The 16,110-nt window shown below is 36.5% G+C and overlaps 1 protein-coding gene across 4 annotated transcripts; it reads right to left on the reverse strand.

The window, feature by feature from the left end:
- Positions 1-21: 21 nt before the first annotated feature.
- Positions 22-14,760, reverse strand: LOC132065036 (uncharacterized). Of its 4 annotated transcripts, XM_059458253.1 has the most exons (20): positions 14,587-14,760; positions 14,418-14,478; positions 14,160-14,196; positions 13,306-13,436; positions 13,096-13,182; positions 12,891-12,977; positions 12,691-12,777; positions 11,858-11,945; positions 10,440-10,573; positions 9,229-9,368; positions 6,649-6,699; positions 6,439-6,521; positions 6,308-6,362; positions 4,044-4,158; positions 2,077-2,569; positions 1,792-2,005; positions 1,628-1,698; positions 1,190-1,358; positions 994-1,123; positions 22-897 (listed from the first exon to the last, which is right to left on the reverse strand). In XM_059458253.1, exons 1-20 carry the CDS (start codon positions 14,686-14,688, stop codon positions 173-175), a joined length of 3,060 nt encoding a protein of 1,019 aa, XP_059314236.1. In that variant the 5' UTR covers positions 14,689-14,760; the 3' UTR covers positions 22-172. The 4 variants fall into 4 exon arrangements, with proteins under 4 accessions (XP_059314236.1, XP_059314238.1, XP_059314237.1 ...); XM_059458255.1 differs by lacking the exon at positions 12,891-12,977; XM_059458254.1 differs by lacking the exon at positions 13,096-13,182 and having other exon boundaries at positions 14,587-14,759.
- Positions 14,761-16,110: the final 1,350 nt, after the last annotated feature.

The raw sequence follows: 16,110 nt of genomic DNA on the forward strand, positions 1-16,110 counted from the left end.
TGCAAAAAGAAAAAGAATATATTTGACCAAAATTGTTATCCTGTATTTAAAAACTAAAATTGTTATCAGATATTTTAAGGGGAAAATACAGCAAAATACAAACCCAAAATGACAACTCTCAGCTGTTCTTATCTCCAAATAAAATTAAACTACAGAAAGACTTGTGAATGGTTTAGGATTGGAACCACCTCTTCAGCTGCTTGGAACCCTTCTGGTTACTATCAGTTTGATTAGAACTGTTGTGTCTGAATTTAGATGTATATTGTTCAATAAGCATATCGAGCTTGTCTACGCCATCTCGGCCAACTGGGTCTTTTTTCTTTTTATCCTTTTTCCTATTCCGTAAACTGATATTTTGTTTCTGTTCGTTAGTTTTATCCTCGAACTTCCTTTTTGTTGTTCTCACTGTAATATCTTCTTTATGTCCAACCTTGGGAGTAGCATTACCTGAATTTTCACTTCCAAATCCACCATGTTTTTTTCCTTCTCGATTGTTTTTTGGCTTCTCTTTTGCACCTCCTAGCTTTTTACCTTCCTTCTTGTTCTTCTTCTCATCTCTTTCTTCTGCAGAGATGGCTCCTTTGACACCTTTATTTTTCGGTTGATCTCCATCTTTACTCCCTGAAACTGATGACACATTGCCTTCACCTGAAGTGGCACCTTTGACACGCTTGTTTTTCGCTTCGTCTCTATTCCCTGCAACTGATAACGCGTCCCCTTTGCGTTTTCTTGACTGTTTATCGCGGGGATCCCGTTCATTTTTGTTGTTATTCGGCTGCATATCTTCTCTGTTCCTGTTAAAACCTTGCTGCTGCTGAAGTTTCTGCCGAAGCTTCATTGTTTGGATATTATCAAGAGCAAACTCCACTATTGGACGATGCTCGGGACCAAAAGTCTCTGCAAATAGATAAGTACTCAGATAAACCAGAAACCTAAAATGCTAAAAGTCACCAGAAATACGTAAGCAATATCTAACAAACAAAAGGCACATACCAGGATTGTTGTTAAGAACTCTCAAAGCCACAAGTGCGTGTTCATGCTCTGAGAACTCAAGAAAAGCTACTCCACGAGAATGATTCTTTGTCACTACTTGTCCTTTTTTCACGTCCTTCAAGAACTTTATCTGCAACACAGGAAAATATAATGAAGTTTCAAGAATAACATAGCCAAACTTCAAAGGAAAGCTCACCTGCCGGATAACAGGCTTTTGCTTAGTAGCACGAGAGGTAACTGCATCAATGCAAAGCGTCTTAAGCTGTTTTTCAGTCATTGACTTTGGAATATTGTATATAATCAGCCGTGTCCTTGACACATGAAAATTTGGGGACTTCAGCTTGACAATCTTCTTTTCTTGCAGCCTATGGGAGGAACTACATTAGCATCACAAGCTATACATAGAACATCTCCACAACTTTTTAAAGCACCTCTGACCCAACAACTACTACTATACCTAGTCTCCAAAAAGTTATAGATGAACTCAGCTTTTTTTTTTTTTTTGGTTGGAGACTGGTAACATGATGAACTCAGCTGATATGAGGTTAACTGTTAGGATATGCATTATCAAAAGCATGTTAACCTTTCAAAATTCACCATTTTGAATATAAGAAAAAAACCCTGAGAAGCTTACCCCTTGCGCTTTGACATATCACTCATTGAAACACCTTCGGCAGCTGGGGTGCCCTCCAAAATAAGACCCTCCTGTTACAGAACAGAATCAGATTACATCCACATTACCTTAAAATCTCTTGTAAAAAGAAAAATGCCGAGACGGCATTACCAATAGAAGCCAACCTTTGCCAGGTAAAGGTTGCGATGGTCATTATCCTCCTTTTTGGTCTTCTCCAACTCCTTATCATGAGCAGCTTTCTTGTCCAAGGCCTTCAAAATCTTTAATTGCCGACCCTTCAGAAAGACACCTAAACCGTCCACATCACCGGCAGCGGAAATAGCAGCTTCAGCAGATGCTGCTGTTTTAAATTTGAGAAATCCAGTACCCCTTGGTCGCCTGCAAGATGTAAAATAAGTTTACTTGGAGCCATTAGACAACAAAGTGTAAACACATAGAAGAGCTCATACCTGGTGATTCGTTCAAGAACGGGAGCAAAGTACTCCACTTCACCAAAAGCAGAAAACCGTTGTTTGACTTCTCCATAATCAGCATCAAAAGGAAGGTTGCTAATGAAAATTGTCCCCTGCAGATCATCTGCTCCCTCACTCTGCATAGTATTAGTCTCTTTGCCCGTGCCTAAACCGTCATCTAGTGCTTTATTCGGAGTAGATGCATCCAGCGCTTCATCCAGCGGGAGAACAGTTTCAACTTCCTTTCCCTGCTTGGGGGGGTTTGAAATATCATTTGTGGAAGTAGCTGGCCCTATTGAAGTTGGAGAAATGAAGTTCTGAAGAACTTTTTTCGCAATGTTTGCTTCCTCATCAAAATTAAATTCGGTCTGAATATCTTCTTCTAAAAGGTCGGAGTCATCTTCGTCCCCTTCAGCTTGCTGAGATTTTCCTTCAATGTCAATGTCTTCATCCTCGGTATCGCTACCACTATTATCTTTTGCGCTCTGTTCTGCAGAAACAATAGTGTACATTGAATTATTCCCGAACTCATGAAGCAATACATTTAATAGCATAAACAAAGTAACTGGCATAGCATTATAACATCATCACCAACATGACAAAGAAAAGGAAGAACTAGCTGCGGAACAGTTTAGATGAATATGAAATGACAACCACCAAGAATTCAACATTCTCTAAATCAGACCTAACAAAGGTTTAAAAAGGAAAATAGCGAGAGGGCTGTCCTTAATTATACCCTTGAACACTAGAAAGAGGAAATGACGCAGCACCTTGTATAGTTGGCAATTTCAAGGTTGATTTAAGGAGGTTGGATATGGGATGCTAAAAAGTGAAGCACAAATACTTCGATAAAAGTACAAAGAGAAACATTTTGAGGAAAAAAGGATAAGGAGCTCTAAAAGCATTGATCAACCAACAATGATAAGCTCTCGTGGACAAAAACCCCAAAGTACCTAAACTATTGGTAACAGGTCTCCACAAGTAACCACTTATCCCACATTAGGTACCCAGACACCGAAGGATATTTACATTCATTCAACTTCAACTTCAGTCCTCAATGAACTTAGATCGCTTCCTATATAGAGAGGAGAAATTTTGGAGACCAGGACTTCAAGGAACCAAGCAAAGCAAGACTTGCACACATGGATCTTAAAACAAATCAAAACTGAACCCGACTCGAGACATGAAGATTTTGGTAAGGCATACGAAACGAAATTAGCATTCCAAACACATCTGACTAACAAAGCCAAAGAAACTAAGATATGTTAAGAAGTGATCATCCATCTTTGTAGCAGGAGCAGAAGTATCTTAATTATAAATTATAGCCCGAAGAATGCAACAACCTACCAAGGCATAATTGCCATTTTAGTTTCAGCTTACACTAGACGGGTCTGAGTCCATTGCAGCTCAATGCAAAATTGCCTTTTTGTTCCTCATCTTGTCGAAAATCTGATCCACATACCACTTGAAACATACCTTGACTTGGAGCAAGGAGAAGAAAATGAAAAACCTATGGCTCGGGGGATTTTCTAAAAGCTAAAAAGCACCACATATAGTTACCAAAAAAAAAAACACCACATATAGATTATCCGTGTTAATTTTCTGTCTCAGGTCTGCTCACTATAATATTCTTATCAAATTGGGGATTTCTCAAGTACACTCACAAAAAATTAATAAGATAAATATAGCCAAAGAATTTTAAATAATTAACATAAGCAGCAAATCTATACCCTGACACGATTCAATGGTGTATTAACTTCAGAGTTTGATAAAGTAAATAATTTTATCAAAATTTTGGGCACAAAAAAGCCCGTATATATTAAGTATACTAAAAAGTAGGAGCCACGTTAGTACTTCATTTCCATGCCTAAGATAAATTTGCTCAATATGATTAGATTAAGCAAATGATAACATATCTAGCAAACTATAACAGGATATTCTCGGACAAAAAGAGAGACGCTTACCATCTTCTGCAGTTGCTGAAGATTGACCACCAGATGCATAAACCTTTTTGGAGACGGCCCAATCAACAGCAATAGTTCGTTTACTCATTGTTTTCCCATTAAATGTCTTAATAGCCTAAAAAGAGATATATAATAGCAAAATTAGGAGTTAGACTAGATAAGAATCCAAAGGTATAACCAAATAAAACTTCACAGTGGTGCAAGCTCCTCCGGTATATTGTAAGCATAAATTGGAACCACTAGAGTTTTGTGATTTTTATCAATTGCATATTCCTTATAAAAGAGAAACTCTGATCATCCTTATGTGTTGCTCGGACTCGGGTGCGGATGTCGGATACGGGTACGGATCTAGAGGTCGGATTCGTCACGATCTAAATTTTAAGATACGAGGGTACGGATCCTGGTACGGATAAGGGTGCAGGGATTTGGCAAAAAATAATTCAAAATCCTAAAAATAGAGTTATAAAACCTAAATTTTGAGATATTATGTGGAAAGCTTGAGGAGAAAATATTGATCAAGAGGAGAATCTCGAAAGGAGATAAAAGGAAAAGGAGTGACATAGAAATTTCTATATACAAGTTATTCCATTTTCTTCAATTTCACCATAGCTTTTTGTTTTGATTACATAAATCATTGAATCTGTCCGGAATTTCTCCCTCGATTTTGGTCAAAGTACCCAAAATTGGTTGACCAGATCGGGTACGGATCCCACACCCACACCCATGTCGTGTCGACAGGGGTGCGGCACCGAAAGTGAAGAGTCCGAGCAACATATATTCAAAGATGCAAACTAAAGCAAAAAGTATGATTCTTCACCATAACAAGGAAAATGTTCAATAAGCCTTAAAGCATGTAATGGTTATGTTTGAGATGATTCACTAATTTGTGCTGCAAAAATAAGATGATATCACAAAAGCAACCTATGTATAGAGAGTAAACATGGAGAGCAGCTACATTTAGTCGTGGTATTACACCAAATGTCACAGTGAGAGGTCAATTGTCAATTGTACTCTCCCTTACCTCCTTCCTCTTTTCACTGATGCCATGGGCAGTTTATTGACAATTCTGTCTGACCCTTATTCTCCAACAGCATCACAGTACATCTCATAAATTCCAAATAGTACACTATAAAAAACTTGCCAGAAGACCAAGATTACCTAATACATAGATCACTGGTCCCTGGAATTTAAAAGAGTTGACAAATTGCTAACGAACTTACTGTAATTGGCCAAAGGTAGTCTTCTTTAGACCATACCTTTGTTGATAACCAAGAAATCCCCAAAATGGCCATCTGGTGCATGGTCAGAGACTGTGTCATGGACGCCCCATCCCCCTCAAATCCTTTTAGACTTAAATACCAGATTTTGGTCCAAAGAAGGGTTCGAACTCGTGACATGCGCCTAATGCACACATCACGCTCTATGCTATTACCATGAAACAAAGCCCCGGGGGCCTTATTTAGACCATACCTCATGGTGCTTTAAGAGACCTTTCTTGAAAAAATTAATAACCGCATTAAGAGAATAAAACAGGCTTAAGATAGTAATGCAAAGAAAACATTAATCCGACTAATTTTTTTCTAGCTGGATCGAATTTTAAAAATGAAGAAAAAAAAAAAAAAGAGAGAGAGAAACAGAAATTGGTGCTCCCTCTATCCCAATTTATGTGGCACACTTTCCTATTTAGTCTGTCCCAAAAAGAATGCCACCTTTCTATATTTAGAAACAATTTAACTTAATGAGATAATTTACAACCACACAAATACCTAAGACTTGTTTCAAACCACAAATTTCAAAAGTCTTCCTTTCTCTCTTAAACTCCATGCCTAGTCAAATAGTGCCACATAAATTGGGACGGAGGGAGTATTAAACTGTAAAAGAGAATAACTACAAATTGGATAGCCAAATGTAGGTCCATAACACTATAAATGTCTCCGGATTGATGAATGGAATTTGCAACTTGCTAGATTAGCAAATCGTGAAATCTGAGCAGACAATATCAAAACGAAAATCTGTTTCGATGTAATTCTGAAACTTCAAAAGCGGCATTAACATCCTTATGGGCTTCATTTCTTTGAGGATGAGAGAAATTTCAGAAAGCACCTAAAAGCATATTCATCAATTCTTTGAGACATATGCATCTCCACAATTCACTTTCTATCACACTTTAAAAGCTTCTCAATTTCAAATAGAAGAAAGCTTTTGAATCAACCAATTTAAAGCTTTATTAGTAAAGTTACTTGATATGAATGTGAAGTTCATACATTCTCTGCATGCTGCTTTGACGTAAATTTGACAAATGCAAATCCCTTTGATGACCTGCAAAATTCTAACTAATGGTTACTAGTGGCAATTAACAATGACAAACTTTAAGTTGTAAAGGAAAGTCCCTTACCCTGTCTCAAAATTCTTAGGAATAAACACATCCCACACGAAGCCAACTTTTGAAAACAGATCTTTTATCTCATTCACTTTGGCCTATGTTTGATTGTCAAGCTCAAAGGTCAGAGCTCTGTTAGCACACATGAATACAATGGAAATGGTACACTAAAGTTGGATTAGCTTATGGAATAGACATGATAAAGTAAAGAGCAGAAGGAAAGACCTTAAAAGGAAGATTCCTCACTATAAGTTTCCACCTTTGAGTCTTTGAGCCCTGCTCAGAAACGTATTAGTTAGAAACTGCAATCGATCAGCTAAATATAACTCTTCTTACAAAATTAGGCAGCTTGAAAACTGTGTCCAATAAAAATGTTTCAAGACCTCTTCCAAACAAGAATGTCGCGGAAGCCATTTATACAAGTTACAGAGTGGGCAGTGATGTACGCAAGATCTTTCTCAAGAGGTGTTGACGTTTAAACTTCACAGAAGCGAATGATGGGCAAGTCACTATAACGAAAACATATTTTTTTATTTAAAAGAAGCACATCAAATCATATTAAATTGTATTTCAAGGTCGAAAAGGATCTTCTTGAAGATATGCTCATTTAATTGCAACATGGTATTCAAATGATATTAATTGTTCATTTTTTCCTCCTATCAGATTTAAGAAAATTAATCAACTCCTTCACTTTGTCGATGTTGTTCCAATTCATTGGCCATTTCTGTCAAGTCAGATGGACTATGAAATATTGAACTTAGTTTCGAAAGCTTGGAAGATGTTTTAGAAAATATCTCTCAATTGAAATATAAGCTGAACTACAAATTAAAATATCAATTGGAGAAACTCTAAGCGGGTGTTTTGACATAAAAAATGTGAAATTTGAAAAAAAAAAATGTATTGAAAAATGTTGAAAATGGTATTTGGAAATTGGAGTTTTGTTTGGACATGAGTACAACTCGGAAAATTGTTGAGTTTTTGTGAATGATTTAGAGTGAAAAAATAAAAACAGGTATTTCGAGTTTTTATATTCCGGAATTCAAGTTGAATTCCGGAAATTGTAACAATTCTATGTCCAAACATGATTCCAGAATAAAATTCAGGGAAAAAGTGAGAATTATCCATGGCCAAACTGCCCCTAAATAAATCATAGAATTCAACCCAAAAATGAAAACAACGAATGCGTTCACAAAATTCTAACCAGAAAGAAGAAGAAAGGGAAACATGTAGGGAGACACTTGAAAACTGAACAATAGCCACCTCAATCCCCAAAAATATCTAATTGCAGAGAAAGATGATAGTTTGTTGAATTATGATTTAATTTGATAAAATAACTTAGCTCTAGAAGCATTCAATATTTGTTGTAACTATATTATTCCAATTCATTCTCAGCCAATAGGTTATTTGGTTTAGTTTGTCTTTTTCAGGAGAAAGGGTTAGTGGTACAAGCCACGGTGATAATTATAGCAGGCTCAAAATATAATACAACACACGAAATGCAAGTTGCAAGAATCAAACCCTTGCCCGCACACTGAACATTGAGGCGATCAACCAACGAACCAGGGAGATACTTGGCCGCAAGCAGTGTCATTTTAAAGCTGTTATATCACAATCTCTTGCATAATTTTTATACATATTATTTAGTAAAGTTTTCTGACGAAGTGTTGTCACGTGAAACCCTTCAACCAAGGTGCATCTGCCCCTGGTGTGGGAGAGATAAAGGTAAAATGAGGCAGTTCTGATAGGGACCGCCAGTGGATGCTGTATAGGAGTAACATGGAAATCCTAGGCTTGAATTGCAGTTACACAACTTGGTGTGAGCCCATTTGCTCTAGCCTTGTGGGTAGGATTATCTTGGCAGCCTGTGTTGTTGACTGGACATGTGGCGCAGTGGATTAGTCAAGGTACATGCAAGTCAACCCAAATACCACCGACATCAAAAAGGGACACCGCTCAAATGGGAGTTATAACATGGAAAACTATGAGGAATACCCACTGGGAACTGATTGACACGGTAAGTAAAGAGAATCACTCATATGTTGACTTTCAGCTGCTTAACATTTTCTCCTGGTCAACAAAGCCTAGCAATAATTAAGCAGAACAATAAAAACTTGAATCTAGCTAGAGAATTATAATTATTTAGCAGGAAGGACAATGGAATTTTCATTTGGAAGCCGCTAGCTCATGCTGGCTAACATCACCAATTTTCAGGCTAAGAAGGAGCTGCCCAGCATTGTAAAACCAAATAGGGCAGGTGGGTGGGGGTGGGGTGGGGGTGGGGGTGGGGGGGTGAATCGTTGCTAGAAATAATAACAGCTTCAAGACAGAAGCAGAAAGGAAACATTCTTCAAAGTCAGCCTAATTCGCACAAGTGACATTCCCATATTGATTTTATTTATTCTAAAAAAGCCAATGATCGAGGACTTCTTCCTAAGCATTACATTCCCTTGGTAAGACAGTCTCTTTGCACACCTGGAGGAGGATTTATGACTTCAATTCCTGAATGTCTGCATTATTGGTAAATAGTAGGGGTGTGTTTTCTTTAGCCCTTGGGCATTTCTATGACGGACTTGAACTTCATTACTGACTCAAGCATTTGATATACCACCACTATTTTTATCACTGACGATTATACTGTTATTGTCTTCACTGAAAGGAACAATGGTCGAGGTGAAGCAATAAGTTGTTTTGGACGTACCACAGCAAAACTGTATAAACCTTCCCCTAGGGAAGCCAGATCACATGACAGAAGCTAATAAAAAACAGAAGCATCCAATTATCTGAAAAAAATGACAGCAACCTAACCTCTCCACCAAGTTGGCGTGCCCAAAGAGTTGTTCCGTGTACTTCCTTTTGGTGTAATGATGCAACACAAGCTTGAGCTGATTTGACACTAGGGAAAAGTACAGATGAAGCATCCATTTTACAACCATCGTGTGCTAGCCCTAGAATATTCATAGATTTGTAACACATATCAGCAGCTAAGTCAAATAAAATGTATCTTATAAATTTCCTTGAAATCCATGATCTAACTTGTTATAAATTTCCTTGAAATCCATGATCTAACTTGTTTCTTCTAAGGTAAAAGTAATCACTTCAAAGCCAAAATCCTCAACAGCTTATTGCTGATTTAATCCATCGAGATCACAAAACAAATTAAGTAGTACTAACTCAAAAATTGTAGACTTTAGGTAAAGTATATTTGCTAAAGAGGCCTTAATCATCAGTCCAGAGCTAAAGGATAAAAGACTGCCATTATCCAGTCCACAATAAATGTAATTGAGTGCTGAACCTCGACATATTGAGAACAAAGCAATGAGATATTCTTAACCGCTTCAAGCTAAGCACAAACATTGGTAATCCAAGTTAATAACCTGTTTAAATGAACATTAAATTATATAAGGAAAGAGATTTTGCGAAACAATTTTGGAGACCTTGCATGGTCAATGACTAACAGAGGAATCTGAAAGAGAGAATCAACCTTTATATACCCAATACCGAGTGAAAATTTGACCAGGAAATTGAACTAAGAGATTATCAAGGAATTCGACCTTATGGAGATATTAAGCCCGGTGCAAAGAGTGTAAGAATGTGTACTTGATTGAGCAATTGCCTTTTGAAGAAAGGATTGCCTATTTAATAGAGATGTAAGCATACCATAGCTACTAAGACCTTAACTCGTTCTTTACATACATAAGAGCTTTTTGATGGCTTACATAAATAAGAATTTATGTCAGAGTACTTTCTTTTCCCCAATACTAACTCTAGCTATTTTCCTTCATTATGTAAAGGATCAGATACACACATTGAAAAACAAGCACATTGTTTTTTAAGAAAAGATTAATGTTAAAGAAAGTCATTACGGGATTAAATATGGTTCATGAAAAAACTCTGATAGCCTGTGGAGTCATTACGGGATTAAATATGGTTCATGAAAAAACTCCGATAGCCTGTGGAAGCAAAAATGGATGTCCCAAAAAAAAATGAAAAGTGGAAGCACATATAAAAGGTTTTACCATTATTCTCAATCTCTTCTTTTGGAAGAGGGTAAGTAACAGAACATATGGTGCCACACTTTGCCGCAAGCTGGTGAGCCTCTTTTGCCATATCCACATTTACAATACCTCCTATTATAACTGTCCTGGCAACCCTGTTCAACATGAAGGAAGACATAAAAAGGTAAATAAAGGAGTTATGTCAGTCAACTAGGGGAAAGGAAAAACTACACAATCACTATTGAACATTAAAATGTGCAACTTCCAATTGTCAAACAGTGATGTGGTATGGCTGAGTTCTTTTGATAAGTAACAATTAGTTAGTCTGGGAAAAACTCCCTTCTACAAGTGATACAAAAGGTAGACCACCTAGACAAGAATACGGTTCTTTAGAAAAGACACTCAACCATCTCTGCAAACAGGAAGGTGCATTGAAAAGAAAAGGTTATCTCTGAGCTATACAAGATCCTTTTTTGCCCCCCTCAAAAGTGTGATATGCCTGCGATTTTAATTAAACAATCTAAGCTCAATAGAAAAATTGCTCTTGAAAGCCAATAATCACTTCTAGACAAATTCTAGATGAATCTACAGCTACAAACTTTAGCTCTCAAATAACTGTGTGTGCACACATAACATTTTATATTTGGTAAATGAGGGAGATTAAAAAGGTCACAAGTGATTATTAGTTTAAACAAAGGTCAATATACCTTAGCACCTAAATAGTGCCTAGACAGACACCAGCATCATATCTGACACAAGAACTCCAAAATTAGGAATAGCACTAGTCCACCAAAGATGAAAAGAATCTTTTTTTTTTTTTTTTTTTTTTGATGACATGAGAACCCGCAGCCGCTACCCTTTGGGTGCGCACAGGGTAAACCCAGCTTCTGTGCAGTAGCTCGCAAACCACACAGAAGAGGTAACATGCACTAGGCAAGCCCGGTGCGACGAGCTCGACCCGGAGAGGCAAATCCCCTCTGTCGTGGCGGGGGGGTTCGAACCTGAGACCTCCATTATGAAAGCCCCATGCTCAACCAACTGAGCCACCCTTGCGGGTATGAAAAGAATCTTGAGTAACAATGGATAATCTTCCTTCAGCAATTTATAGAAGATTAATCCACCATTCCAATTTCAAAAAAAATTAATCCACCATTCCCTTGAATTTGAGGACTTCATATTTGGTCCTTAAAAATAGTGCTAAAATACTGTTTCAAAAAAATAGTGCCAAAAATACAACAAAAGCTCCGGAATACAATTTGTTTGGGACTGAGATATCGTTGTTGGTGTTGTTGTAGCGATACCAATTATTATCAACAAAAATTGACAGTTTCCAAAACAATATTTATAACTAGGTTAAGCAGAATATTTTCAGAATCAAGAAAAAAACAGCGACATTTAACAAATGAAAGTGCAACAATATCAAATACAAAACAAAGTACCTTTGCTTTCCTGAATAATTTCCTTCATCAGCTGCAGCATTGGAAAGCAATGCAGCCTTTCTTTTTCTAGTTGGTTTCCCTGAGATTTCTGTCAACATTAAGTTACACTGTCAGAGGCTGTTAATAAAATGAAATCCTACGACCATTGATTGAATTTTGTATTATCGAATAATCTAAGTCACTAATAAATATTGAATTCAGAAATTATTAACTCATATGATACTTATCAGTGAAAGTAGAAGTAAATCGTCTCATTCTTTTTAGAAATAATAGTAAATTGTCTCAATTAATTAATAAATACAAAATTAATGCAAAGTCTTTTCTTGTAGAAGTCTTTTTTGTTGGAGTTAAAAAAAAAAAAATCATTAATGAAAGGGCCAAAATCGGCCGTATACAAGAGGTATACCAAAGAGAAGAAACAAATATTCATTCTATTATTATGTGTATCTAACATAAGTATTCACTTGAGATATCTTAAAATATTTGTTGAAGTACATTTCTACAAATGTCAAAAAAGATTTGTATTAACTGAATATCTAAAATATGTTGGCCCTTAAACTGAGTTTAAGCATTATTGAGACATGTTATATGGCATGGCATGTCTCATTCAAAGCCATTTTCAAATTAGTGAAAAGCCAAGTTGGTTGCCAAAGGTATGTAAAAGACGTGCATTGAATGTATTAAGTGATCCTTTGGTTCTGTCATCAAACACGTTTAATATCTAACAACTTGAGGCATTCAGTTTTTAGTGCATCATTGGGTTCTCAGACAGCATAGATACTAAAAGCCTACATTTATATTGAAAATGACACTTGTATGCTATAGCTCAGAACCTGTTCCCTGAGCGTTTGAAGCTCTTTTGTGCTTAACTGCTTCAATAGGAGGACTATCCTTGCTGTCTTTTGCTTGTGCAGTGCTTTCTACATAATATAATTGATAGAAAAGTCAAAAAGCAACAATGGTGATTTCTGTTAGTGCAATTGTCCTTATTAAATGGCCGCAATTGTCCATTTGAAACTAAAGTATCACGAACCTTTTTCCTGCGGCTTAGAAGCTTGTTTCTGCTCGACTGCTTCAGTAGAAGGACCATCGTTGCCGTCTTTTGCTTGTGCAGTTCTTTCTAAAAAATATATTTGATAGAAAAGTTAAACTATCAACATTGGAGTATTTTTCTGTTAGTGCAATTGTCCTTATTAAATGTGGCATAATTTCCCATTTGAAACTAAAGTATCACGAACCTGTTCCCTGCGGCTTAGAAGCTTGTTTCTGCTCAACTGCTTCAGTAGAAGGACCATCCTTGCCGTCTTTTACTTTTTCAATGCTTTCTAAATAATATAATTGATAGAAAAGTCAAAAAAGCAGCATTTGAGTATTTTCTGTTAGTGCAACTGTCCTTACTAAATGTGGCAAAAAAAAAATTTCAATTTGACACTAAAGTAAGCACAAACCTTGATCCCCCTTCGGTTGCCTTTGTTCACGAGGCGCACGCTGCATAGCTTGTTTAACACCAATTTTCCTTCCTCCAACCATTGATCCATTTTTTAGCTCGATGGAACGGTTAGCATCATCTACGGATGCACTACGATAGCACGTAAAAGGAAGAATAAGTTCCAAAATATACGAGCCACATACACAAGATTGGAAACGTACCACTGAACATGATTCTCCTAAGTAATTTATCAACTACGAAGCAATGCTTCAATCTACAACTTATTTATAATGTCAAATCATGTAAAGTTGGCACCTTGCATTCAAAAATAATAGATCTTTTCCAACATAGACTGCACATTAGACAGAAAACAAAGTTTGGAAAAAGTTCATGTATATTAGGGTAAGAAGAAGAAGAATTCTGAATAATTAAGAACAAAGTAATATATATTATGCAGATAATGAGCAGAGGACAAGAACCCCTTGTAATGGCATAATATATAGATAGACACCTTAACTTGGCCTCAACTGTTAGTTAAACACTCCAACTTTGAGAATGCACATCTAGACACCACAAGTAGTCCCCACTGTGTCTCGTGGACACCCGAGATTGACGTGGCACATAAATTTGGAGGTGTCTAGATGATCATTTTGTAAGTTGGAGTGTTCAACCGACACAGTGGAGACGAGTTGAGGTGTCTCAATGTGCATTCTCAAAGTTGGAGTTTTTAGTTGTCAGCTCAGGCCAAGTTAAGGTGTCTATCTATGTGTCCAAACCACACCATTAATGTCAAGAATGGGATCAGTAATTTTGAGCAGACCAAGACATTCCAACAGAAAGGCAAAAAAAGTAGTAATAAATGCATTTACTTACAATTGGACAAAGCCAAAACCTCTGTGTTCACTCGAACCTATGAACATAAAATTGGAAAAGAGACATTAGAAAGATATCATAAACTTGAGATTGAGTACTTAACTAATTTTCAACAAAGACTGAATCCTAGTAATAAAGGAACAAATGCTTATTAATTACCTATTTTTCTTTCAGCTACAAATAAAATACTAATCAACTGAAAAACAAAACTATAACTTGCTTCTAACAATTGAACTGTAAGTTTTCAATTGAAATTACCTTTATTAGTTACCATAAAGCACCGCCTAATTGGTCCAACTTCACTAAACGTGTCCTCCAACTGCAGATAATTAGTAGCTAAATAAGAACATGATAACTAATTGTGAAGTGAGTATGTATGCATTCTTTTTCCTTTTTTTTTTTGTGCCAAATGGCATAATTTAATTACCTGAGCATTAGTGAAAGAATAAGGTAAATTGTTAACAAAAATGGTGGAAGGTGAATGTTGGCTATCGCCACCAGACATCGTCTTCTTCTTGTTCTTTCCCATTTCGATTGTGAAGAAACCAAACAATGGTTTTTCTTGTTTCTGCGTTAACGAAATTTTTAGGGGTTTATGATACAGGGTTTTTTCGATTTCGGGTTAGGATGTTTTCTTGTGGGCTCAACAGTAATTGGGTCGGGGAAGTGAATTGGGCTTGACCTTTAATGTACTTGGAAGAAATTGCACGGCTTTCCCTTCAAATGGGCTGGTCATTTATTTTGCCCTTCAAATGGGCTGATTTCTAATTTTGGGTCATTTGCACGATTGTTCCTCAAAGGCACTGGCCTTTAATTTTTGGGCCTCAATTTGTTGGTCTTTAATTTTTGGCCTTCGCCTAATACCCCGAGGTTCTGGGTTCGAATCCCGGCTTAGTAAAAAAAAAAAAAAAATTTGCAAGGCAGAGGTTTGTAGCAAAATTAGGCCTATTTGAGCAAAAGTTAGGCTTTAAGGCAAACTTTTTACCCAAAATTAGGCTTTAAGGCAGACTTTTGCCCAAACTCTGCTTGGCAAATCCAAAAATTTTGCCTTGTAAATTTTTTAAAAATTTTTGACTGAGCGGGAGTTCGAACCCGGAATCAATGAGTTTTTAGGGGAAGGACACAAATTAAAGACCAACAATTTGAGGGGGAAAAAATTTAAAGACCAGTGCCTTTGAAGGACATTCGGCGCAAGAAAATGTCTAATTTTTTCCCTTCAAAATCGAACTTATCAGCCTTGAGGAGGGCGGGGGGGAGAAAAATTCTTTAAGAGCGCGGGGCATAATTTATTGAATATTATGATGCGAAAATAAAATTTTATGGCCGCGGAAAAGTTGTTTGTCACGAGGACAAAGTTAAAGAATGACAGAATTGCAAAGGACCCATGTACTTGTGGTTCTGGGTCAATATAAGCCCAAGGCTTAACGAAAGTGGGCTGACATATTGATCGTACTAGCGTTTTCTAACTTCATTTATTTGAATTACATTCTTGAGCAATGAAGTGCAAAAGCCACAAATATATGGTAGGATAGTACATACTACATAAGTGCCGGTAATACTTACATGCACTCAATACTTACACTAAACCAAGCAATGTATACTTGCGGTAAAAAATCAAAGTAAATATATATATATATATATATATATATATATATATCACTTAACCATGATTGAGTGATAAATATTCGTATGAAAAACACATGTCTTGTATTCATTGTTACATATTGACCTAACACAAAACACTTTCAATTACCTGCCTAGTTTTGAAGGACCAAACAAGTAAACCTTGAAATGTGACGCTCGAATGGCTCGATGTCCTAAGTAAATACATACATTGAGATTCTTTTATCTGATGTAATATTTGTATAGTTTGAAAGCTTTGATGTATTATATACCTTATTGTACCGGAAATAACCTTTTTATGGATTTTAAATTTATATGATCATCTATA

This window comes from Lycium ferocissimum, chromosome 7 (genome assembly GCF_029784015.1).
Source record: "Lycium ferocissimum isolate CSIRO_LF1 chromosome 7, AGI_CSIRO_Lferr_CH_V1, whole genome shotgun sequence".
In the NCBI taxonomy this organism is placed as follows: domain Eukaryota; kingdom Viridiplantae; phylum Streptophyta; class Magnoliopsida; order Solanales; family Solanaceae; genus Lycium; species Lycium ferocissimum.

What these genes read in the sequence shown, in the direction of transcription:
- LOC132065036 (XM_059458253.1), bottom strand. Translation starts at nt 14,688, where the DNA reads ATGGGAAAGAACAAGAAGAAGACGATGTCTGGTGGCGATAGCCAACAT. An exon ending in CCTAAGAATTTTGAGACAGG is followed by an intron (nt 6,363 to 6,438) that starts GTAAGGGACTTT and finishes AGAATTTTGCAG; the next exon opens with GTCATCAAAGGGATTTGCAT. An exon ending in GTTCTTGAACGAATCACCAG is followed by an intron (nt 2,006 to 2,076) that starts GTATGAGCTCTT and finishes TACATCTTGCAG; the next exon opens with GCGACCAAGGGGTACTGGAT.